Source organism: Anas acuta, chromosome 6 (assembly GCF_963932015.1).
Source record: "Anas acuta chromosome 6, bAnaAcu1.1, whole genome shotgun sequence".
NCBI classification, from domain to species: Eukaryota; Metazoa; Chordata; class Aves; order Anseriformes; family Anatidae; genus Anas; species Anas acuta.
Window position 1 is genome coordinate 28,481,523 of NC_088984.1, and position 24,418 is coordinate 28,505,940.

The 24,418-nt window shown below is 64.4% G+C and overlaps 1 protein-coding gene across 4 annotated transcripts in view; it reads right to left on the reverse strand.

Annotated features, from left to right (window-relative positions):
• The window catches only part of COL18A1 (collagen type XVIII alpha 1 chain), a 28,866-nt gene that overhangs the window by 3,960 nt on the left and 488 nt on the right, over window positions 1-24,418 (reverse strand). The window contains exons 3-31 of one of the 4 annotated variants that reach the window (XM_068686081.1): window positions 23,850-23,909; window positions 6,948-7,492; window positions 4,954-5,034; window positions 4,809-4,868; window positions 4,593-4,731; window positions 4,414-4,511; window positions 4,290-4,316; window positions 3,997-4,176; window positions 3,861-3,887; window positions 3,720-3,782; window positions 3,543-3,629; window positions 3,372-3,425; window positions 3,149-3,298; window positions 2,979-3,041; window positions 2,782-2,826; window positions 2,472-2,612; window positions 2,317-2,388; window positions 2,150-2,221; window positions 1,996-2,058; window positions 1,851-1,886; window positions 1,694-1,783; window positions 1,505-1,534; window positions 1,384-1,410; window positions 1,023-1,085; window positions 860-934; window positions 742-777; window positions 583-636; window positions 349-423; window positions 66-137 (exon numbers count right to left, since the gene is read on the reverse strand). In XM_068686081.1, coding sequence (XP_068542182.1) covers window positions 66-137; window positions 349-423; window positions 583-636; window positions 742-777; window positions 860-934; window positions 1,023-1,085; window positions 1,384-1,410; window positions 1,505-1,534; window positions 1,694-1,783; window positions 1,851-1,886; window positions 1,996-2,058; window positions 2,150-2,221; window positions 2,317-2,388; window positions 2,472-2,612; window positions 2,782-2,826; window positions 2,979-3,041; window positions 3,149-3,298; window positions 3,372-3,425; window positions 3,543-3,629; window positions 3,720-3,782; window positions 3,861-3,887; window positions 3,997-4,176; window positions 4,290-4,316; window positions 4,414-4,511; window positions 4,593-4,731; window positions 4,809-4,868; window positions 4,954-5,034; window positions 6,948-7,492; window positions 23,850-23,909 — 2,585 coding nt within the window. Of the gene's footprint in view, window positions 1-65; window positions 138-348; window positions 424-582; window positions 637-741; window positions 778-859; window positions 935-1,022; window positions 1,086-1,383; window positions 1,411-1,504; window positions 1,535-1,693; window positions 1,784-1,850; window positions 1,887-1,995; window positions 2,059-2,149; window positions 2,222-2,316; window positions 2,389-2,471; window positions 2,613-2,781; window positions 2,827-2,978; window positions 3,042-3,148; window positions 3,299-3,371; window positions 3,426-3,542; window positions 3,630-3,719; window positions 3,783-3,860; window positions 3,888-3,996; window positions 4,177-4,289; window positions 4,317-4,413; window positions 4,512-4,592; window positions 4,732-4,808; window positions 4,869-4,953; window positions 5,035-6,947; window positions 7,493-10,961; window positions 11,457-11,723; window positions 12,564-23,849; window positions 23,910-24,418 lie in introns of those variants that run through there. The other 3 variants (XM_068686079.1, XM_068686080.1, XM_068686082.1) reach the window with 3 other exon arrangements.

Here is a 24,418-nt window from a genome sequence, read left to right on the forward strand (position 1 = left end):
ATGTCCCCTCCGTGGGACAACGGGATGGGGGTGGCGAGCGCTGAGCTCACGGTGGCACTACTCACGTTGTTGCTGTCGTACACGATGCTGCCAGGGGGGCCGGGAGGGCCGGGGGGACCTGGGGGGCCAGGGGGGCCCTGGGGGAGGAGAGAAGACACATCAGGGTGTCACCAGTGCAAAGCAGGCGGTGCGACACGTCCCCACACAGGGCTGTGGCTGTGCCCCGCGGCACCCAGCAGGCTCTGGCATGTGTGAGCCCACTGCTGGGGGGACACAGCCCCCCAGGCAGCCTCTTTTTGGTCCCCTGTCCCCTCCCCACAGCCCCTGTGCCAGGCCAGGCGCACTCACCCGCAGGCCCAGCATGCCGCTGATGTCCGCCGGGTCGCCCTTCTCGCCCTTCAGCCCGTTCATGCCGGGACGTCCCTGTGGATGAGCACACGTCAGCCTTGTCCTTGTCCCCGTCCCTGTCCCCATCTTGGGGTCACTGGTGCCCCTGCCCTTGAGGCGCATCCTCCCGAGCCCACCACCCCCCGCAGACGTGCCGGGGAGCAGGGGACAACCAAAACCAGGAGCGGGTCTTACGGGTCTGCCCGGAAAGCCGATTTCTCCCTTCAGCCCTGCTCGGCCGTGGGGGCCCTGGAGCGAGAGGAGAGAGGACAGGGGCGGTCAGAGCTGCGGGAGCAGCCCCTTCCATCCCCACGGGGCACGAGGAGGAGGAGGAGGACGGTGGCGCTGACTTACAGACGGGCCCATCGGTCCCCGCAGCCCGGGCTCCCCCTGTGGACAGCAGACGGGGAATTAGCACCGCACCCGGGGCACCCAGCACCGTGTGCGCCTGGCCCCTGTTCTCCCCACCCACCTTTTCTCCCTTCACGTTCGCAGCAATGATGGTCCCGTCCGGGCTAATGATGACGCCAGGCTCTCCCTTCTCTCCCTGCAGGAAAGCAGGAGGCACAATTCGGGGTGGATGGATTGGCACCGACACCAGGGCTCAGGAAGGGTGGGGGAATGCAAAGCGTTACCTTCAGCCCCGGCGAGCCCTGCAAGCCAGGCGAGCCCTGGTCCCCTTTTGGTCCCACCGGGCCCTGCATGGAGAAGCAGGGGGCATCAGCCACCAGCAGCAGCCCCAAAACGCGTGGCAGGATCGGGGCGCCAGCCATCAGTCCCTCACAGCGCCCTCGAGCTCGCACGAATTTTGGCTCTCAGCCTCTCTCCTCACTGAGGGTTCCCCTCTGGCACAGCCTAATCCCATCCAGCTGCCCTATTCCCCGAGGGGCGAGTTGTGCAGGTGCTTCCCCAACCTCTCCCCCGGACGCATGCCCCCAGCCCCAGCTGGCCCCCGGGGGCTGCCCCACAGCTGGCTCCGGGGTCCCCCCAACTCACCGGGAAGCCGGCGTGGCCCGGTCTGCCCTGCGGGGGGACGGACACAGGTGAGAACAGGCAGCAGCTCTGCAACCACGCAGCCCTGCCAGCCCCACGGGCAGCAGGGAGCTGGGCTACCTACCTCTGGGCCCGGCACAGCCGCCAAAGACCTCTGCAAAAACAGACAAAATGTGGTTTTTTAATGAGACCTTTGCTCTGCAGCAGGGGCTGAGCTGCAGGAGAGGTCCCCCTGTTTTTTTTCCGCACAATTCATGCTGGGTAAGCCCCTTCCCAACAGCGTTACCTCCCCCCAGGAGTGGGAATGACTTACGTCTTCACCCGAGACGTAGACGACCTGTCCGGGGGGCCCAGGCGGGCCGGGGGGGCCGGGCAGCCCCACTCCATCTTGGCCTCGCTCGCCCTGGAAGACAGCGGGGTCAGCGTGGCTCTGCCACCCGGCAGCCCCCCGGCACCGTACCCGCACCTACCTTCTCACCCGGGCTGCCTCTGTCACCTTTGGGTCCCTGCAAGGGGAAGGGAGTGGGGTGAGCAGTGATGGGGACGGGGCTGGGGGCAGCGCCAACATCCCCCGCGGGCGGTGGGCACGTGGCAGGGCTGGGGGCACGCTGCTACCTGCGGTCCAGGGAAGCCCTCCAGGCCAGGGCGGCCGTCCACGCCGGGCATGCCAGCGTCCCCCTGGAAGGAGGAGCACGGGGACAGGGCGAGATGCAGGCACAGCACCCCCCCGGTGCCCCCAAATATCCCCCCTAAGGCATCCCGCTCCTACCTTGGGTCCCGGCACACCGGGCTGCCCGGGGCTGCCGACCTCCCCCTTGATCCCCGGCAGTCCTGGCACGCCCTGCAGGACACACGGACGAGGGGACAAGGGGACGTGAGCGCACAGCACCCAGCGGGGTCGGAGGGGAGGGAAGGAGCACCACGGCCCCAAATTACCTGAGGTCCATCGGGTCCCCGTGGCCCAGGGGAGCCGGCAGCGAGCGGCAGCCCCGAGCCCTCCATGTCGGCCTGGGGCAGGAGAAGGGGCTGAGCCGTGCCTGTCCCCCTCCTCCCACCCCCTGCCTTTCCCCCAAAACGCTGCTGGCACTTACAAATCCAGCCTCGTACGCCGGCCCCGGTGGCCCTGGTGGGCCAGGGGGGCCTGGCGGCCCTCGGGGTCCGATGGGCCCGGGGAGGCCGGCTAACCCCATCTCTCCTGGGGCGCCTGCCGGCCCCGTGTCCCCCTTGCTGCCCTGCGAAGGGGAAAGAAGAGGAGGGTGTGGGTGGGAGCCCGCAGAGCCCTCCCCACGCAGCCATCCCTCAGCCTGGCAGCCCAGGTCCCCGTGCAATGTGCACCGTGGCCACCAGAGGCTCGTCTAAAATCAGAAATGCTTTTTTGCCTTTTTTTTTCCCCCTTGGTACCTTGGGTCCTGGTGCTCCAGGGAGGCCGAGGTCACCCACGTCACCCTGGGGAGGAGGAGGAGGAGAGGGGGTGAAGGGGAGCGAGTTGGTGACCCCCAGCCTGGGGCTTGCTGGGTCTGGAGGGAGCCGGGGCCTCCGGAGATGCTCCAGGGGACGGAGCGGAGACACCCGGGGTGCACGGGGTGGGGGACACTCACCCGCTCTCCTTTGGGCCCCGGTGGCCCTGGCATCCCGTCTTTTCCAGGAGGACCCTGAGGACCCTGCAAGATGCCCAGGAGGTGGTTTTTGGGGGGGGAACGCCGTGGTGCCGGCAGGCACGGAGCTATGGCCACCGGGCACGGCTCCCCCTTGGCCACCCCACACCTACCTCCGGCCCCGGGGTCCCGGGGACCCCATCCCTGCCGGGCAGCCCCGGTGGTCCTGGCAGGTCTGTGCTGTTCATCCCAAACCGTCCCGGCTCCCCTGGCAAGCCGGGCACGCCAGGGGGCCCTGGAGGACCGGGTGGCCCTCGTGGGCCCTGCAAGAGAAGAAGGGGACGATGGCCGAAGGCGTCCCTTGCCCCCTGCCCCGAGGAGGGGCCCCGCACTCACCCGCACGGTCTCCAGGTCGCCGCCAAACCCGGAGCCCTCCATGTCGATGAACGTCTGGGGGAGAAGAGCCGGGGAAACACTGGGACCAGGGTGCCCAGCAGAGCAGGGCTGCTGCCCCAAGGCATCCCCACGCCATGCCCTATAGCTGTCCCATGTCCCCAAAGCACCTACCAGCCTGTCCTGCTTGGAGGAGGGTCCCGGTGGTCCGGGGGGACCTGGCAGTCCTGGGGGGCCCCTTGGCCCCACACCGGGGTCACCCTGCGACGGAGGAGAGAGCGTGGTTTGCAAGCACAGCCTGGCCACCCGCTACACCACGGGCACGGGCACAGCACCCACACGGTCACTCACCTTCTCCCCCTTCATCCCGGGCTCTCCTGGGGTGCCGGGGAACCCCTGGGGCCCCATCACGCCCTGCAAAGGGGGGCACAGAGGGTGGGCGAGGTGCAGGGGCGGCCATCCCCTGCAGCACCCCTCTGCGCCCCTACTTACGGGTTTGCCATCCTCGCCGGGATCGCCCTAGGGATGGCAAAGGGGAGAGGTCAGCGGGGTGTGCAGGGAAAAAAGGGGGAGCAGCCCCAATGCTGCCCCCAGGAGAGGGGCTGCCGGAGCTGGGGGCTCAACTCACGGGCTCGCCGTCCCTGCCGGGGGGCCCTTCCTTCCCCGGCAGCCCCGGGGGGCCAGAGGGGCCGGGGGGGCCAGTGACAGGCTCCAGCACTGCGCCGTCGCTGTGCCGCGAGGGGGGGCCGGGCTCTCCGGGCTCGCCTTTCTGGCCCTTGGAGCCGGGATAGCCAAAGCCAGCGCTGCCCTGGGGAGCAGAGGGAAAGGCATCCACCTGTGCCCAGCAGCACGGCCCCTCTGCCCCCCCCCAGGGCACAGCTTCGCCCTGCGGCACTGCCCAGCTCCCCCAGCACTGCTCACCTTGGTGCCCAGTTCACCTTTTTGCCCCTGCGGGACAGAAACGGAGACGGGTGCGTGTCACACGTGGGCAGGCGGCTGTGAGCCAGCGGCAGAGGCAGCCCCCAGCAGCAGCTCTGTCACCCACCTTCTCCCCCTTGGTGCTGCCCGTCCCCAAGACGCCACCGGTCCCTGAGTCCCCTTTCAGGCCACGCTCGCCCTTCTCCCCTTTTTCTCCTTTGGGGCCTGCGGACACAGGAGAGGGACCTGGACGCTCTGGGTGCTGACACCCCTGGGGACGGCCACCCTCCTGTGTCCCAGCGTTACCTCCTGCAGGCGCCCGCAGCCTCTCCTCCGCTCTGGTCCTCTCCGCCTGCTGTGGGGAGCCCAAACTCCTTCCCGACCCGCCGTCCGCTGCCACGGGCGGGGAGGTGACGGGGACGGCATCCACCAGCCCCGGGACACCCTGTGCCGGCGACGAGGGGACACCAGCTTTGAGCCTTGCCAACCAGCACGCGGCCGCCGAGCGCAACACCAACTCACCCCATCCTTCCCCGAGGGCTGGCGCCTCTCCTCTGCCCCGCTGCCGAAATCTCCAGATGCCTGCGATTGCCCGGGGAGAGACAGAGAGATTCAGCCTGACGGATGGGGTGGGGTCCCCCGAGGCTTGTGGCCACCCAAGGCTCACCTCGGCGTCATCCTCCTCCTCCTCGCACTGGTGCTCGGCCGCCCGCGGGTCCCCTCGGAGCTTCAGGTCAGCGATCACACCCTGCAAGACACCGGTGCGGGTCGACATGGGGTCCTGCTGCCCTGCCACCACCCCGCATCATGTCCCCAAAGCTTGGGGGAGGGACACGCTGGCTGCGGGACCTTGACCCCAGCCCCAGCTCCCTGCTGCAGGCTCCGATCCATGGGAAAAAGCCCTCTGCAGGCTGCAGCACCGGGAGGTCACGGCCGGGCTCCGGGCAGCTGGACAGCGAGGCTTTTACGGGGAGCTTTTTGGATGTGCTCCTCGCTTCCCCATCGCCGGAGCACTCTCCACCCCAGCCAGCTTGCTGCCTTGCCTCTCCCCACCCCAGGGATGACGGCCAGCCTGCTCCGCCGCCGTCTGATTTTGTATTTCTTAGGCTAATCCCCACTTCCTTCCCATTTATTTGGGTTTTGGAAGCATTGTGCGCATTCAGACCCTTTATTCATACAACAAACCCCTCCCTAAGGACGTCACCTCCAGAAAAGCCCCCAGAGCTGAGCCACCCGTGCCGCCAGAGGGGCAGCATCCCCATCCTGACCCAGGAGGGCGCGTGGGCAAAGCCCAGGTCCCCGCTGCTGGGACGGGACGTGGGGATGCTCCGAGCCCAGCAGGGAAGAAATCGCCCTGCCAGGGGCCGTGCTGGGAGGCGAGGTCGGAGAGGAGCAGTGCCTCGTCTCCGGGAGAGACACCTAAAATAACAGTGGGGCTCGCTGGCAAGCACAGCGTGCCGTGTCCGGGAAAGAGGCACGCTCAGGAAGCACGGGGTGTTTGAGACAACAAGAACCACGGGCAGTCGCGGTGCATCTATCTATAAATAAAAACACAGGGAACCAGAGCCAGCCCCCAAGCCAACACCGCCCGTCTGGTCTCTGAGCTCTCCCCGGGGCTGCCCGGCTGTGTCCCAAGCCTTTCCTCCCCACCCAGCAGCAGCACCGAGCCTGCACCACGCCAAAAGCACCGCTCCAGGCTGGCCTCTTCTCTGGCATCCCGCTGCGGCCGAGCCCTCCATCTGCAGGATTTTTTCGGCCCTGGTGGCTGCAGGAGCGTGGGCTGGGCGTCATGAGGCAGTCAGATGCCCCGCGGACACCCCGGGGGCTGGCAGGTCTCAGCCTCCCCTTCCTCGTGGCTGGCAGGGGGCTGCTCCGCAGGCTGCCTCCTCCCCGAGGCAGAGACATCACCTGCTAGGAAGGCACGAGTGCGCCCTGCTCTGGGTTTTTCTCCCACAGCCGCTTCCCAAATCCTCCAAACCCTCCTCCAGCTTGGAGGTGAGTTCCTGCATGGCCATGGCTTTGCCCTGCCAGCAGGTTTAAGAGCAGGAGGCTGCTGCAGAGACCCCTCGGGGGCCGTCTCGAGCCACTGGTCCCCAGCCCATCAATGATTAAGCGCTGCCCGGGGACCTTTCCACAGCCTCCCTGCCCGACACGGTCTAATGGCTCCGAGGCCCCAGCGGTGCCAGTTGTGGGCCAAGGCACCGGCTGAGCTCAGGAGCGCAGAGCTCAGCTTTCCTCCCCCCAAGAGCAGTGGGGGATTTCCATGTCAGAGGCATTTTCCCCACACTTTCAGTAAATCTTATCTCACACGCAAGCTGTGCTGGAATCACAGCCCGAGCTATCGCCTTCCCTCCCGGCTCTCCAACCTCTTCCTGCAGATACCGCCCAGAGCCGGCCAGCAAAGATATGCTCCAGCCCAGGCATTTCCAGCTCAGAGAGGCCATTTCACCAGCTCAGCTAGCAGGCACCGAAGCAGACGGGTATTTTTAGCCAAGTGGAGGCTCAAAGAGTCTCTGCGTGCTGCTGGAAAAGCCATGGGGTGCGGTGGATGCCATGGCGCAGCCCCATCGCCTTCTGCCTTGGGATCCAGTTGGCTGGTGTCACATCCAGCTGCCCTCCTCCCTGGCAGCTGCAGGTTGGGGTGACCCAAGGCCTCCTTACCTGGTATTTATCGGGGTCGGCCCCCCCAGCTTGAGCAACGAAGAGCCCGGAGCCTTGTTCCAGCTCCATCTCATCCGGGGAGCGCTCGAAGCGCACCCGCTCGTACTCCTCGCAGTCCAGGTAGAGGACGACTTCGTCCTCCTCCACGCTGATGGCGAAGCGCGTCCACTGGTTGAGCAGGGTGGGCACGGTGAAGGTGGCCGCCGCGTAGGAGCTGGGCGAGCCCGGCTCCGTGTAGTAGAAGATGATCCGCTGCTTGCCCGCCTGCAGCTCCGAGAGCTTGACGCCCACGTAGATGATGCTCTGCGAGGAGTCCGTGACGGCAAAGAGGACGCCAGCCCGGGGGGTGGTGGGCTGGATGTGGAAGAGGAGAGAGAAGTCCCGGTAGAAGGGGCTGGGCAGGTGGTAGCGAGCCACCTGGCCCGTGTTGGCGTTGGGTCCGAAGACATAGCCGGGGTTGTTGTCGGGGCCGTAGATTTTGAGGATCTCCTCCGGCGGGGGGTCTCCGATCAGCTCCAGGAGGCTGACCTCGGCGCTCAGGTTCTCTGCGGGAGGAGGGAGAGGGCACGGTGACAACCAGCACAGCGAGGACACGCACCCTTGGCAGGTCCCCCCCCATCCCCAGCGCCTTTGGGGACACCGCACGGGGCCACCCGCTCCTCCCGCAGCAGCAGCGCTCCCACGGGGCTGCTGCCCCGCAGCCTGATGGAGACGAGGGGGGAAAGGGACACGCAGGCTCCGCTTTGCATCGCAGCTGCTGAGCCTAAAAGTCCCGTCCGGCCAGAAGGAAACTCGCCAGTGAACTTTCAGGATATTTCGTGCCCTTTCCAATTAGTTGCTACTTCGCTTCTGCCTGGCGGAGATGACCCCAACACTCGCTGTCTCCAGAGGAAGGTTTTGATGCTTTCCCCAGCAGCTAGCCCTGGCTCCTGGCCCCATTCTCTGGATGGATTCAGCTTCCCAGAGCAAGCGGGGAACTTCCCAAGGGAGGGAGAGGAATCGTTGTCCAGATGGACAACCTTATCCCTGGATGGGGTGGTGCCAGGGCATGGGCAGCACATCCATACGGACCAACCCACACACCGGGACTGGCATCATAACGGAGCAGGGGGGGTTCTGGGTAGCAGGGAGCGAGCTGGCATCTTCCCGTGCACCCCAGAGCTGCAAACTGGATGCAGCAGCTCTCCTCAAGCTGCTCCCCCAGCACCACCAGGGCGCAGCTCCCGAAACGTGCCCCATTCCCTGCTGCTGGCTCTCTGGCCGCACAGTATCCCTCTGGTCCGATAAAATCAAAGCGACCGTGCACGTGCGGCCACACGCCCGTGCCCACGCATGCCCGTGCCTGCTCCAGGGTCACGGCCACCCCCACACGGCCCCGTCCCTGCAGGGTCACCGCGGCTGGGAACGCTCCCGGCCCTCCCCTCGCACCGCCTGGGAAAGCGGCCGTGCCGCCGCGCACCCCGCCGGCTTCCCAGCTGATCTCAATTTCCAGCTCGCCTCCTGCCCCGAATCGTTTTCTCAAGGCACTTTGGGGAGTTCTGGTCAGGACGGTCTCTCCTACCAGGCGCAGCTGAACATCTGGCGGCGCGGGCCAGCCCTCGGGATGCGAGCTCCTGTTGTTTTGGCAGCGCGCACATCCTCATCGCCCACACAACGGGCGCTGGATTCCTCCCCTCCTATGTCAACCTCTCGGGCCGGTGCCAACTCGATGCTCCGGTGAGGTTTAACTCCAGATTTCCCAGGAGTGAGAGAAAGCTGACAGCTGCTCCCAGGTGCACGGCCCCGTTTTGGGCTTGCCACCACCACGGCGGCCACCCGCGCTCCGAAATGGCCGAGGGCTGCAGCACGGGACCCGGCTCCAAGCTGCCAGCCAGGACGGGGATTTTGTCCCCTTCTCGAGCCAGGGACATGAGGGGTCTCTGCAATAAGCTGAGGCAGCTCAGTGCCCCTCTCCTTCCCCATGCTGAGCACAGGCAGGGGATATTGTGTCAGAGATGTGCATGGGAGGCTGGGAACCCCCACCCCGCTCCGGAGCCAAGTATTTTCCTCCAGAGCTCTTTGAAAAAATAAAAAGATATAAAAAAAAAAAAAAAAAAAAAAAAAGAAGGAAAGGAAAGAAATCAGCCAGCCCTGCCCAGCCTGGAAGGAAAACGTGTCCTTTGGGATGGTGGGAGGAGATGAATACCTGGGTTTCTCTTCCAAAGCCTGGGGGCACCTGTGCAAGCGGAGCATCCCCAGCCTCCCGCGGCTGCCAAGCCAGGACGCCAGGGCTGACTGGCCCTGCTGGAGGGAGATGAGAAACGCCCCGTTTTCAAGGCAGGGGGGTGTTTTCTCTCTGCCAACCCCAGCCACCCTTGGGTTTGTCCACACAGGCCCAAGGAAAGCTGCTCCCGTGGCGCTAGCCACCCCTGCGGGCGCACGGAGCAGCCCCGGCGCCGAGAGACGCCGCCAGGACGCAGGGACTGCGCTTATCGCGGGCCGGAGGAAGCCAAATTCGGAAGAGCTTTAAGCTACGAGGAAATCAGAGCTTCCTCCCGGGGGTCCGCGGGGGCTCGCAGGGCTGTAGGAGCCGCTGCTGCAATTTCGCCATGCAGACAGCCCAGCCTCTGCCCTGGGGCTCGAGCTGGGTGCGGGGGGGGGAAAGGCTGAAAGAGGCTTTTGTCAGCGAGGCAACTTTCAAGCGTGTTCCCCTTGGTATTTCAGCCATCCCTGGGATCCCCCCCTCCTCTCCAAACGTGCCACTTGGCCGAGGGGACAGCAGGATGGCACTCGCCCCCCAGCCTCGGCACGGGGCTCCCCGGCACTGCTGCCCACAATGAGACATTGTGCCGGCCCCGGCCGCGGGAAGTGCTGCAGCCAGAAGCCAGACACGGCACCGTGACCCTGCCCAAGGGCTGGTGCCCTCGGGACCCCGCTGCCTGCCCCAAATTCCCAGCTCCACCTCAACCCCAAACCCGCCTGCCTTTTCCAGAGCGGTTCCTGGAGAGCCCAAACGCTGCTCCCTCCGTCCCGTGGAGGACTGCCAGCACCCAGGGCGGGCTGCGGAGCCGGCCACATGCCTGTCCCATGGCCCGGCTGCGCGCCAAAGGCTGCCGGACGCCGCTGCAGCTGGTGGTGGCGCTGGCACGGGATCACACAGGGATGCCCCGGGCTATGGTGACCGAGCTTTGGCTCCCGTTGCCCTTGGAAGGGCCCCAGGGATGCTCCGAGCCGCTGTCCGCCTGCGCCGCCTCCATCCCTGCTCCCCCATCGCGTGGCATCCCGCAGACAGAGCCGCTTTGACAGCCCGGGGAGCCACCACGGCCGTGTGTGCGCCCCTTGTGCCCAGACCCCTCCGCCTCGGCTGCCCCTGGACATCACCCCGGGGCATGGGGGTCTGGCTGGGAACACAGCCTCATTCAGCAGCGCTGTGAGGGGTGCTAGGGGGGGCTTTCATCTCTGACCGACCCCTTCTGCTTCTGAGCCCCCCCTGAGCAGCCCCAAGCTGCTACCCTTGGCTTTTCCCCCCAGCAGGAGGAGGCCTGAGCTCGTGGCTAAGTTACACACAGCTCGAAACCACTCTGTAGTGAAAACGGGACACAAAGCACCTCTCGTGCCTCCTGAGCAGGGGGGGATCAAACATTAGCCGTGGGTAAATCATTAACCCCAAAGCGAAGGTGCTGGGGCAGCTGCAGGAGAGCGGGGCAAGCACGCCAAGGTGTGCACGTGGGGTCACAGCTCCGGCCCCACGCCGGGAGCAATGCCCTGGTGCTCCCTTCCCCGGGTCACCTTGAAGCCCCCATGGTGAGCTCCGCAGCCCCCCTGCATGGAGACCAGCCTGGGGACAGGGCAGGGATGCTCAGCTTTGCAAAAGGAGCTGCCACCCAAGAGCTGGAAAAGCCGAGGCTGGGCGCAAGGAGGTTTTGGCCAGGGCTCTGCGCAGCCTCCCCAGGGACGAGGCAGTTGTGTCCCTGCTTGGCCCGGAGGGGCTTGGGGGGGACAGACACACAGACAGAGACCGCCCAGCCACATTACCTGCAGACACATTAATAAAGACACAAGAAAACCCTCCGTCCTCCTCGGGGAGAGAGTCACAAGGCAGAGGCAGGCGCCCGCCGGCAGAGTGCATCCAGCACAGGTCTCTGACGGCCTCGCAGAAGCCCTGGCACGGCGGGGGGGTTACGGGGACAGAGGCGCTACACCCGGGGACCAGGAGCAAGCAGAGGAACCACTCCAAGTAGCGGTGGCACCGAGACTCAAGCAGCCCCTCCCACTCATGCAAAGCAGCCCGAATTTCCGCCTCGCTGCCGTGGCTGAGATAATTCGGCAATCTGACGCGGTCGGTGCCCAGCACGGTGCAGAAGGGCAGCTTGGCCGGGAAGGGCAGGCAGCGCCCGGCCGCCGGCATCAGTCCGGGAAAGGTGGAAGCCAGACCCTCGCCGCCAGCACCAGCGAGCCGCAGGGTGGAGGTTAGTAAATCAAAGCGGGGAGCGCCGGCAGCGTCAGCAGGACGAGAATCCACGCCGCCAGCTGCCCTCTGGTGGGGCGCAGAAGGGCTCCGGCTCCCGGCTGCACCGGCCAGCGCCAGCCCCCCGCTACCAGTGCCTTGGCTGCTGCCGTGCTCTGGGTCCCTGCTGCCCAGCGGGGCGGTGCTCGGAGCAGCAGGGGACAGCCCAGGGGCCGCCGAGGGTCCCCCGCGTGCCCATGTGCCGGCGCGGTCCGCAGCACGTGGCGTGGGCGCTGCTCCGTCTCCTCTGTGCTCACCGCCACCTGGTGGGAAAGGGAAAGGAGCACTACCTGGGCGGGCGGCCGCCGGCTTCTGCGGGGACACCCCCGTCCCCTCGGGCTGCCGGGGCGGCTGCGTCGCATCGGGGTGCCCCGTCCCTGCGGGGAGCTGGGCGGGCGGCGTGCTGCTGGGGGGAGCGGCCGTCCACGCCACGCTCGTTGGCGCCGCGGTGCCCACAGAGCTCCTGTCCCACTGCTCCGTGCCCTCCACGCTCTCCTGGCCCGTAGGTGCTGCCGTGCTGGGGTCCTGCTCCTGGTGCTGCTGCGTGGTGGCCGTAGGGTCCCCCGTTGCCAGGTCTTGCTGCTGTGCTGCTGTCCCCGGGGTGGGCGATGGCTCTGCCAGCTGGGAGGCGGTGGCTGCAGTGCTGGGTGCCGCAGGGGTTCCTGTGGTTTTCGAGCTGCCCCAGATCCAGTCCAGGAGCTGCGCCTCGGAGGAGGAGAAGCAGCAGGAAGCCAGCAGCAGCAACAGCCCCAGGCGGTGTGGAGCCATGGGGAAGGGAAATCGAGCCCGGCCGCTTCCCGGAGAGAAACAGAGGGGCTGGGGGAAGGAGAGGAGGGCAGAGGCAGGAGCTCAGCCCCGGTGAGGCGCCCGCAGTGCTCGCATCGGTCTCTCCTCCCCAGCACTGCCGAGCCTTCAAACCGGAGCAGGAGGAGGAGTGGCCGTGCTGCTGGCCACGCCAAGCCCTCCTCTGCCGAGCGCCAGCCTCCCTGGCACTGGGCACATCCCCCCGGGGGCACGAGGCCGGGCTGGGGACCCACCTGAGCCCCCAGACACGGCGGGGAGCCGGGAGCCCAGCCAGCGCTGGGTGCCAGCTCCTTGCGCTCCCTGCCCCGCATCAGCCAGCTGCTGCTGCTCCCCGCCGTTAACTCCTTCCCACCCAAAGCAACGAGGAGGAACAAAAATAATAAAAAATCCATATTTCCACTGGATGGAAACACAACAAGTCCCCGGAGCAGCAAGTGCTTTCGAGACCAGCTTTCCCAAGATCAGTTTCACTGCCAGGACCCCCCAGGTGCTACGGCGGGACAGCGAGTGAGCAGGGTGCCGGGGGAGAGCAGCTCCCCCCCAGCACCGTGCGCCAGCCCCGTCTCGAAGCCAGGACGTGTGAGCAATCGTAGCCTGCAGTGCTGGGGTTTTGCCGAAGCCGGTTGCGAAAGCCTGCGCCGAGCTGCTCGGCGTCGGAGCCAGCTGGGGACACGGCCGCCCCGCACGTCCCCGAGCCCTCCACGACCAGGAGGTGCTGCAAAAAGCCTGCAGACGAGGCTCAGATGCCTGTTAGCTCCACACCACGCTTCCCACGCGACATTTTGGGGCGAGTTTTCCCATGAAAGTGCCAGCTGGCAGGGGAACCACGCTGCGCCAACAGGCTTGCCCCCAGCGCTGCTGTTGTGCCACGAGCGCTTTGTGCAGCAGCTCTCCCCCGCCGCGGAGCAGCCTGCAACCGATGTCACGCATTTTTTTGCCTGCATTTTTTGCCTTTACGCCCAGGTTTCCGCGTGCCCCCATCCTGCAGGGGGTGGGGAGGGAGCTCCCTGCAGCTCCCGCCAGCTCTGCCTGCCCCGTCGTGTCCCGACAGGACAGGGCCCCGCTGCGCCTCCCGAGGCCGCTCCACCCTGGGACGAAGCCGTGCACCCCCACAGGGAGAGGGCACTGCGGTGGGGGACAGCCGTGACGGGCTCATTCCTGGCCGCCCAGATGGACAGATGGACAGCAGAGCTGTGCCCTGGACACAGCCCAAATCCCTTTCTCACGCTGGTGACTCAGGGCCGGGGGATGCCGGGCGCTGCCCACCCCTGCGGGAGGGACGTGTGGAAACGCCAGGCTCAGCAGCCTTTCTGCCCCGGCTTCACAAGGGCCCAACGCAGAGGCGGGTGGCAAGGAAAAGCCCCGGAATCAGAGAAACAGCCCTTGTAGGCTCCTCGACAATGGAGGGATTCAGTTTTGCCACAAAGGGGTTGTTGACAGGGCGCGGGCGCAGCCGAGGAATGCACCGCGCACGCCGCCCCGCGCAGGGGGGATGCGGGCTCCATTTCCCACGGCCTCTCCCCCAAAGCAGGGGGCAGGAGCAACTCTCTGGAGATGTGCAGCCGTCAGAAGGCCAGGCAGGAGCACCGCAAGCCCCAGCAAGCTGCCTCGCCTCCGCCGGGGGCATTTTGGGGCTGGCGGGGGGCGGCCCCGTGCTGGGGTGCACCGAGCGCGCAGCCGCAGCGCGGATCCTGGGGCTGGGAGCAGGGACGCAGTGTGCACAGGGGAAGAAAAGCTGGAGAGCCCGGCCCCATGGTTTCCAACCTGCAGTTCCTCACCCGTGGTTAACCAGTAACCGCGTTCGGGGCTGAGCCAGCGGGTTTCCAGCACCCACAGGGCACCAGGGGAGCCCTGGGGCTGTGGCAGGGGACAGGGGACCCGTCCGGGAAAATATTTGCTTTTGCTGTGCTGGTGCTGCAGCGCACGGGGCTTGTTGGTGCCTCCTGCCATCGCTCTTTGAGCTCTCACCCTGGAGGGTTTTGGGACGGGACGGGGAGCTCAGCAGCCCCCATCCTGCGGGTCTGGGTGGCTGCTGGGGACACGGGGACACCCAGCAGGTCCCCGCGGCGTCGCACCGGCTGCTCCCCACCACAAGCTGAGCGCAGCGAGCGGCACAGACGGACGGATGGATGGACGGAGAGGCGGATGGACAGACAGCAGAGGGAGCCCCAGGTCCGAGCAGAGCGCCGAGGCTCCCCCCAGCCCTCCAGCTGGGGCAGGACGAGCCCCCCAGGACTGAAGCCATCGGCATTCCTAGCAGAGCAAGCCCGGGCAGAGCTGGTGGGGCAACCGGATCCCCTCCTCACCCACAGCTTCCTTCCTCCCCTCCCCGGGCCTTTCTCTGGCTTTTGTCTCCTGCTGAAAATGCCCCCAGCCACCCAGAGAAGCTCTGTGGGGTGCTCCAGCAGCTGTCCCGCAGCAGCACGGCTCCATGCCCCACCAGGAGCAGCAGGGAGGGCACCTGGGGTCGCTCCTGGTGGAGGATGAGGAGTTACCTTCCTCCTCCCTGCCACACGCACCGAGCTTGTGCTAGGGATGTGTAAGTGCAGGGGCTTAGGATAACAGCCCCCGCCAGCCCCCTTTCTGCAGTGGCAAAACATTTTGATGGTTTCAGGGCGTGCACCCCACTGCCGGGGCACCCATGGGGCCGTGAGGCTGCCCCGTCTCCTCCCCAGCCCCATGCACAGCTCAGCCCCGGGATGCCAAAGCTGCCTCGTGCCGGCACACCACAGCCCTGCAACCTTTCCAAAGCCTGCCCTTGCTTTACTTACAGCAGGCTCCTTTGTTAGCCTGCAGGAAGCTCACCCGGTTAACACGGGGAGGCGACAGCAGCAGCGCTGCGTGCTCCCAACGCCAGGCACAAGAAAGCACCCAAGTCCAGAGGGCACAAAACGCGGCGGGGTGAGCCAGAGACGGGGGAGTTGGCTGGGAAAATCGTGGCTGCCAAACAGTTGGGCCAGCTAATCCCAACAAAGCACCCTGCACGGCCCTAAATACCCTGGAAAGGGTCTGGAAATAGGGGCGCACGGCGGTGCTGCCCCATCTGCCTGCTGGGGAAGGGACGAAACCGCAGCGCCGGCCCAGGGGGAACGCTGGGGGCGGGAGCACTCAGGCACCAAGCCGAAAAAATTCGGCAACTGTCAGAGGCAGATGGTATCTTTAAACCCTATCGATGTTTGGCAGTTTAATCTCTTCCTCATCCGCAAACACAAACAGCAGTTAAAAGGCACTCACGGGGACACACGCGCGAGAGGCCCGGGGATATTGCCACATCCCGCTGACCTCCCATGCGGAGGGACGGACAGAGGGACGGACGGCAGGACACAGCTGTGCCAGGGGCTGGGCTCACACACCCCCAGCATCCCCTGCTAGTGACCCGGGGCTGGCTTTGGGACGAAACCAAGCACAAAGCCATTCAAGGACCATCCAAAACCCACAGAATCAGCGCGTGGCTCCCCGTGATGCCCAAATCCCCCCGAGATGCGCACAGGCAGAATCCTTCCCTCCCACGCCGTCCCAACAAACTCGGTGCAGCGGTGATTTTTGGGGCAGGAAGGGGTGCTGCATGGGTGCAAGTGCATCCCCGAAGGCATCCTGCGTGACAGCAGGCAGCAGGGTGCCGTGGCGGTGACGCAGGGGGTGGCTTTGGGAGCACATTTCGGGAGGAGCGGCCTCCCCACGCGGCCACGCCGCACCGTCGAGCCCCTGGGACCGCGGCGTTCCTAAACATTTACTCATGGAGAGACAGAAACTTCCTCCCAGCGAATTCCTCGATAAGATAAACCATTAAAATGTCACAAGTGCCTGGGGGAGCCATCAAATCATCCAGGGGAGAACAAAACTCCTCGGTGTCAGCAGGCCGGCAGCCCCGGCGCGCTGCGGCACGGGGACTCACCCCGAGCAGGGCACCCGCACACCTCCAATATGAGGCGGACCCAAAGTGCCCCGAGCCTGGCCCTGGCATCCTGCGCCTCCTGCCGTGACCCCAGCCAGCTCACAGGGGCACCGGGGACACTCATGGAAGTATTTTTAATTTGCCAGCCCTCATGGGAAATACCCGGGCTGTGGCAGCGGGCACAGCGAGCTCCGACGGCGGGGCCGCCGCAGAGCAAACAATCTGTCTGCCATCCTCTTGACAAGCCTAAAAATAAAATCTCAGCGGGTCCAAGCCCCCGGGGAGCAGCACGGGATGGGTCAAGTCTCACCGAAACCACCACAGTTTTGCCTTGTAGCTCGTTGCCCTCCAGCCAAGAGCAGGAGCCCTGGCCCAAGCGGAGGGCGGCGATGCGGGGGCAGCTCCCTTTCCCCCCCACACCCTGGTTTATCCACCAGCCAGCGGGGCGCAGGATGGGGGGGCACCAGCTCTGCTTCCCATCACTCCGGGCCACCCGACAGCCGGGAGATAAGGCAGAGGAGGCGAGGGAAGGAATGTTTCCCGCTCCCCCGTGGCAATACATCACCTTGCAGACAAATTGCTCCCTGGAGGAGGGGAGCTGTGGAGCCACCCGGGCCCCAAACCGCCTCGAACCCAGCACTGCCCTCACCCACTTCACCACCAGCAGCCGGTATCCACTCCACCGTGCCCCAGCAGGGGGCACGCAGCATCCCCCTCCCCACAGCACGGCCAGGAGGTCACAACTCCTCTGCCCGAACTCCTGGGAAGCCTCAAATCGTGATCGCGTTCCTGGCATTCCTGCCCCAGCACCAGCAGCTGGGGGGCTCCAGCGGTCAGCAGAGCTCACGACCCCCCCCCAGGAAAGCGTCTCGGTGATGGGGGTATCATTTCCCACCCAGCACTGCTCCCAGGCACGTCTTTACCTGGAAATACAGAGCAGGGAGACCTCTGCGGAGGGGAGAGGAGGGCAGGGGATCGCGAGCTGACTCGGTGCCATTGCAGCGTGCAGAAAGCAAAGCCAAGACGCAGAGGAAGAGCCATGCAGGTGGGAGCTGTGCGCCCGTGGGTGCCCCAGAGCTCAGACAAAGCCTTCCAGCATCACACAGACGTGAAGGAAATGAAGCCTGAGGTGTCGGGACACGGCTCCTGGGAGCGCATCTCCAAGGCACCCACAAGGGCACCCCAGGCACCGTGCCGAGATGCTGTCTCCGATGTCGCAGAGGGAGCAGCACCAAAGGATGCCTGACAAAAGACTCAAGCTCCCTGTCCCCAGCTGTTTTCAGGGCTTCAGTGCAGAGGAGAACAGCGGCACAGCTGAGACCCCTCTGTGTTGCACACAAGCAGGTTGGACACGCAAAAACCAGCTCAGCCCGCAGGAAGGAAACCCAAGCTGGCCGGCCCGTCAGGCAGCCAGCAAGCCTCCCCGTTCCACTGCCAGCCCAGGTGGTGGGAAGCGCTGCTTTGCTAAGCAATGGGAAGATAAAGAAGGAGTGGGGAGGGCTTTTCTGCACCTCAGCAACCATCTTCCAATCGCCCGGCTGCCCTCTTGTATCTGCGCTGACCCCTGCAGCGCCGGGGCTTTGTTTGTCTTGGAGCCTCCCGAAGCCCAGGAGGAGAACAAGGCTCCCTGTCTGCTCCTCTTCCACCTCTCCGCGCTCCTCAGACAATACCCGGTCTGTGCTGCTGACTTTGGCATCCTTCTCCTGATCTTTCCAAAGTTTCCGCTGCGTGAGCCGGCCGAGCTCTGACGTCCCGCCTCGGCAGCGTGTCCCCGTCCCATCCAGGGCTGCCGGCCCAGCAAGGTCACCGCGCTTCACGCTGGACCTTGGCACGGCCCCACTGGCGAGCCGGGACTCGGGCAGCTACAAGGGCTCCGATGCTGGGAGCAGCCTTCGCTGCATCCGTGTGAGGGGATGGGGAAAGCACCACCCGGCCCTTGAACCTGCCCCGCTGCCTACGTGCATCTCAGGGCTGGATGCCTTGGAGTTGATTTGTCCGATGACAAATTGATGCCAGCCACAGCCGAACCCACAAATTGGGACAGGAGGGGTCCCCAGGCTGCTTGGTTTTGCTGGTGGCCGCTTCGCTGCTCTGCCGTGGCCGTGGAGGAGGGACTGGGGCAGAGGCAGAGCCTCCCTGCAGCCTACTGGCGGTCACTGCGAGCCTTCCCAGGACCGCAAGGGTTAAAACCAAACCAAAAAAAAAAAAAAAAAACCCACAGCACAAACCAGCAGGCATGCCTGAAGAGGAGGATTAGAGAGAATAGGGCCATTTCTCGGCGCAGACTATGGCAACGTAAATAGAAAAGTAACATTACGCTGGAGCCGGGGCCCTTTCGCCCCTCTCCTGCCCCACAATGCCACCATTGTCCGGCTGACAACTGGCAATTATCCCCCCGCTGGCCCTGCATACCGCGGGTTCTCGGGGACTGCCTCCTGCTCAGCCCCCCAAAACCCCCAAATTTGGGCCAGGAGGGCCGTGGGGAGCAGCGTGGTCCCGCTCCGCACCCGGTTAGGGTCTGGGGGAGCTGCCCCCTCGCGCCCCATGCGCTCGGGACAGGACCTGCCCGAGGTGATAAAAACCCCTGGAAAATGCGTCGGAACTGGCATTAACATTGCCCCGGTTGAAAAATGGATTATTTTTTCTCAGTTGGGTTGGTTTTGGAAGGAGGGCACCACCGCCAAGGACGGAGCGAGCAGAGGACAAACGCGGGAGGCGGCTACAAGCCCTGAGCACCACGAGCAGCTGCTGCGGGATTTTTTTCCCCCTGCATTTTAATTATACAACCACTCGAGTTCCTTCCTAACGGGAATGCTGAAAACCAGTTTTTCCTGCAGCAAGGCCAATTCCACAAATGCTAGCAGTGACCTGTGAAAAAAAAAAAAGCCATAAATCAGCACAGCTACATTTCCCCCCCCCCCCTTGCAGCGTCACCGTGATACTTCACCATTTTTTTTTTTCCTCATTTCAACGTTCTTTTTTCTATCGTTTTTTGCCTTAAAAAAACACAAACAGGTGTCCATGGCCAGAATGGATAGATAAAACACTCGGAAACCCCACCAGAGCCACCCTCAGCATGGCAGCATCCCTCAGAGCCGTGGCACGGGGCGCACGGGGGTCTGCAGAGCACGGCCAGAGCCTCAGGGGCAGAACAGCACCACCGAGACACATCCAGAGCCCATCCAGCTGCCAGAGGGTGTCCTTCCTCCCGGGCTGCACTAATCCTGTTGCCAGGACACCCGAAATACCGCTCCCAAGGGATTAGCGGCCAGACCGGCGGCTGACCTTCCCCTCCGCTCCCCAGGCGGCACCGGGGCAAGAACTGGGGCCCCGGAGCTGCCCCGGGGGAAGGAGGCTGGCGGAGGTGCTGCTGGAGGCAGGAGGGATGGTGCTGTGCCCGGAGCTACCTGCAGCAGGCTCGGCCGCGGCCCCGCAGCCGGGTGCCAAGCCCGGGGTTTGCCCAGCAACGCGCCGACAAAAGAGCCTTTCATGAGAGGGGACACGTCCCCGCCACAATTAGCAGGGGAAGAGGGGAGAAAAGAGCTGAGAGCAGATTATTACCTCCAGGGCTGCCTTTGGGGGCCCCTCTGGGATGTTTGCCTTAACTCTTTCGGCTGAGCCCTCAGAGGGGACAGAGCTGTGAACATCAGCCCTGGCTGGCTGCCGTGGGAGCTGGGTGGCCACCAGGTCGGGCTGGGTGGCCACCAGGTCCCCACGAGAGGAGCAGGCAGGCAGGAGAGATGGTTCCTCCTGGGCGCACGAGGGCCACAGAACAGCCCCGGCCTCTCGCCCAGCAGAGCAGGAACAGGGCCCCGAACACGGCACCGTCGGCCGTACCTCGCCTGCTTATCTGGGGTTATCGAAAAGGTGCCGTTTATCCCAAAGTCAACAAGCCCCGACTCAATTAACTCGCAGCCTAACGAGGAAGGCGGGAGGAAACTCTGTTTGACCACGGCGCTTAGCGGGGGGGCAGGCACGCGGCTTGCTTGTGAATTATAAAATCGGAGATGGCTTCAAGGGCGTTCGGGCTCACGGGGCAAGCAATAATTGGGGATTTGTGCCAGCAGCAGTGGTGCACAGACTGCATTTCCAGGTGCCCTGGCTGCTGTTCCCATCCCAGCCTGCTCCTGCGTGTGAGCAGCCTCCCACAGCCCAGGGACGGGGTCAGGGGAACAGCCGCATCCCTCAGTCCCCTGGGCCCGGGTGGAAGAAACCAGCCGGCCGAGCTTGGGAATAAACCAGAAATACAATAAAACTCGCTAATGACAAATTTCCGCCTGCATAAGGGCCGGGATGCGGTGCCAAAAACAGCAATAAAAATTCCACACGAGCAACCTTGTTAGCTGGAGGCCGGCAGACGCGGGATGCTGCGGGCCAGATGTTGCTCGCCCAGGCAGCCCCGGCGCTGGGGATGCTGCTGCCAAGCGGCCCTGCTGCTTGGGGCTGGGAGCACCACGAGTCCCCGGGGATGCTCCCCCCTGTCCCTGCAAGCTCTGGAAGCCCCCCAGGAACTACACAGACGTCCAAACCAGTTCCTAATCCCGCTCAGCTCCTTGCTTCAATTACATCTTTGGCAAGGGACTCTCTGGGTCAATCAAGCCCTCCGCTGAACGCCAAAAACACACGCGCGCTGCTACCACACACCTTCCTCCATCCAAAGTGCCAGGAGCTGGGATTTTCCCCTGTTTCCCCCGTGCCAGGCAGACCCCAGGCTGTGCGAGCAGCCAAGGGATGCAGGGGATGCTCTTGGAAGCGGCTCGTTCCCAGTGCTTCCTCAAATGTCATCAGATACGGTGGAAGATCATTAAAATGCTTTATTAATCCCATACCTCTGGGCTGCTGATACACATCCGATACTTAAGCCCAGACGTCTCCTTCAGCGCTTTGAACTCTGCTCTGAGATGCCAGAATTAATTCTGTTCTTGGTAAACTATGGAGCTCTTGGACGAGGCGCAGCACACTCGCCAGGATTGCTACGTCAGGGCTCAGACCGTCCTCCCGAAGAGCGCAGAGCAGCGCAGGAAAGGAGCCTGCACCACAGGAACCTCTGCCACCAGCCCTGTGCTGTGCAAGCAAGGCATTGCCCTGCATGGCTCCCTGCCTCCTGGGCTGTCCCAAACATCCTCGCAGTGCCCAGCATCCTCCCAGGGCTCTGCGCTCACAGATTGCGCAGCTCCGGATCCCTCCTCCTCCACGCCTGTCTGCTCTAAGTGCTCGGACTCGCTGTTTAAACAACGCCCAAATGGTATCGAAATAAACTGTCAGGAGAGGTTATTGCAGCCGAGACCAAAATAAATAATAAGCAGTGCCAAGAAGGCTGCTATTCAGGGCACAAACACCACTTCTGCAGGGCTCGGAGGGCACCACAGAGCCTTCCAGGAGCCGTGGGGCACATCAGCCCAGCTCTCCGTCCCACCAGAGGTGCACCCATGGCCCTACGGGGCCACGAGGGCTCAGCTCCTTCCCCCCCTGCAGAAACCTGAAAGCCAGCTGGAGCGCTGTGCAAAGGATGCTGCGGGTGGACCGAGTCCAGACACGGAGCTGCAAAACCACAGAGAAAGTAAGGATCGGGGCTTGAAAAGGTCACTTGCATCAACGGAAGCAAAGAAGTCTGCCTGGGAGTGCAGCCACTCTGTGGAAATGCTCGTCTCTTTTTAAACTGAGTTTCCAGCCCAAAACAAACTGAGCCACGACACTGGGGCCATCCAGTCTGGCAGCTGCTCTCTGCAGCCCTGCCAGCAGCCTGGGCAGAGGAGGGGGGGAGAAATCGGGTGGTGACAGCATGGGGACACCAGGTCGCTGCCCGTGGGCTAACCAGGAGCCCCCTGGGCTGGGCGAGCAGGACACCGAGGCATCGCTGACCACGGGCACCCATCCCAGCGGCCGGACAGACACACAGCCCCCAGGACGGACGTCCCCAGGCTTGGCTGCAGCCCGCAGGCTCTCCTTCCCTCCCTCCCCACCGGCTCCCACGGTGGAGAGATAAGGTTTGGCAAACAAAACCCCTGCCAGCTGATATAGGGAAAAGAGCCCGCGGCATCCCCCAAGCACAGCAGCATCCTCCCCCGCTGATCAGCCCCATCCCAGCGGCCTTGGTGCTGCCCACACGTGGCACCAGCAGGTCCGAGACCCCCGGCCCTCCCCATCAGCTCCAGGAAGGGAGAAAGCCCCGCTCACTGCAGCACCTCGCCTCAGGTGCTCAACGAGAAGTTCTCCCCAAGGTAAATCAGCGCCCGCGGGCGCTGCCCGTGGCACGTTCCCCCGGGGGAAGGAATTCCTAAAATAATGTTTGCGAAAGCTCAGATCCACCTGTCAGAAATCCCCACGAGCTGATGCCAAAGCAGTTATGTCACGGGCCATAAATCTCTTTGCGCAGCACCTGCTTTATCTTTGAAGGCTCGTGCTCGCGAGGCATCCGAGCCGTGGAGACCAACGAGGCACTGAGGAATGGAAATAAAACCAAGACCGAGGCTCTGTGCAGGCAGCACAGCTCCGACACCTGCTGTGTTGCCAGCCAAGGAGGCAGCTCAGCCTCCCAGGTGCTGTCTGCGGTCACAGTGAGGGCTTGTCACTGCCACCGACCCCAAGGCCTGGATGTCCTGGCTCATCCCAGCTGTAGATCTGAGGCAGAGAAACCCAGCGTGAGTTTCTCTCACCCTGCTGACCCATCCCAGCGCCTGACCCAGTGCCAGCCCTCGCCACGTGTGCGCTCACGGGCAGCTCCCTGCAGCTGCCCCGACCCATTCTGGTGGTGGCATCCTCACCCCAGCCCCCTGCAGGGCTACGTGCCATGCTGGGGGATGCGGCAGATCTGCTGATAAAAGCCAAGCCAAGCTCCAGGCAGCTAAGCCCCCAAATTTGCAAGGAAGGCAGATAAACAGAAAGGTTATCTCCGTGCCAGGACGGCCTTCGGAGCAAACATTCCCGAGGAGCCCATCACAAAGGAGGGCTGGCAGAACAGGCCCTGCAGTCCTTGGACATTGAACCAAAAGGAACAAAAAAAGGGGAAAGAAAAAAAAAAAAAAAACACACCAAGCTGCTTTCGAATTCTTTAAAACCCGATCCGCAGCCTCCTTGGGAGGTGGCCAAGTCAGCTGGGTGAAACGGGCACTGTCCGGTGCCGGGACACAGGCCTGGGGGTGTCCAGCCCCGCCGTGCACCCACTGAGCTGCAGCAGCATTGGGGGGGGGAATTCGGGGAGGGGGACATGGCCTTGGCTTGCTCGCAGCCCCGGCCAGCCCCATGCCAGGAGCCAGGGTGCCGGCGAGGGGTGGGCAGGGCGCAAGCAGCCGCTTCTGCTCTGAGTAACCACTGCTAAAACAGCCCTGGGCCCTCCGGCTCAGCCCGGCCGCACTGGACGTTCTCCAGGGACTTAAAATAGTTGATTTCACGGCGGAATAATTCTGCCTCTCTGGAGACCTCCAAGAGGAGCTTTTTGTTCCCATGGTCCCCAGGGAGCCTACGGCAGGCGCCCACGCCCCAGAAAGCGGCACCAGAAATGCCCGGGGCACTTGAGGAACTTCTCCAAGTGCTCCCGATGGGCTCTGGGAGCGCCGGGCATCCCCGCTGCCCTGCCAGGCTCCCCGGCTCTCCCCGCGCTCCTGCAACACGACCCAAACAGGGCAGAGCACGCCGCAGCTGGAGGCAGAGGCAGCAGTTCCTAGATGGCACACGGCCGTGCTCCAGCAAATAATCCAGCGATTTCACAGCCCAGTACCTGTCTGACTTCCAGCTCGCTCGGCCCTGGGCAGCCTCCTACCAACGGCTCTCGCCCAGCCTGGCGGGGAGATGAAAGAGAAGGGCATCAGCAACGCTGCTTAGCCTGCTGGAGGGGTGGCAACGCTCAACAGGGGGCACAAACCTTCCCAAAGAGCCACCTTTGCCCGGTTTCGGCTCACTGCTCACAGCCATTCAGCTGCTTCTGCAAACAGCACGCGGGCAAGCCCAGCGCCCCCAGGTGCATTTTACCAGCTCCAGGAGCCCAGCTGAGCACCAAGGAACCAGGAAACACCCCAGCTCTCTGCCTTCACCTGGACGAGCCAGCTTTGCCCCCAGGACAAAGCCCTGCGGGGAGGCAAAACCGCGCAGCAGCAGCCCTGGGTCGGGATGCTCACACATCCCCAGCGGCAGGAGGTTCTGGGGGGCCACCCAGGCCACCTGCAGCGCACCGGGGAGGTCCCCGGGCCACAAGCAGGGTCAGGGGCTCCCTTTGTCAGCCTCTCTCCACCCGCCGCATGCTCCAGAGACCGGCTGCAACAGGAGGAGGGGGCAGGCAGGAGGGAAGCT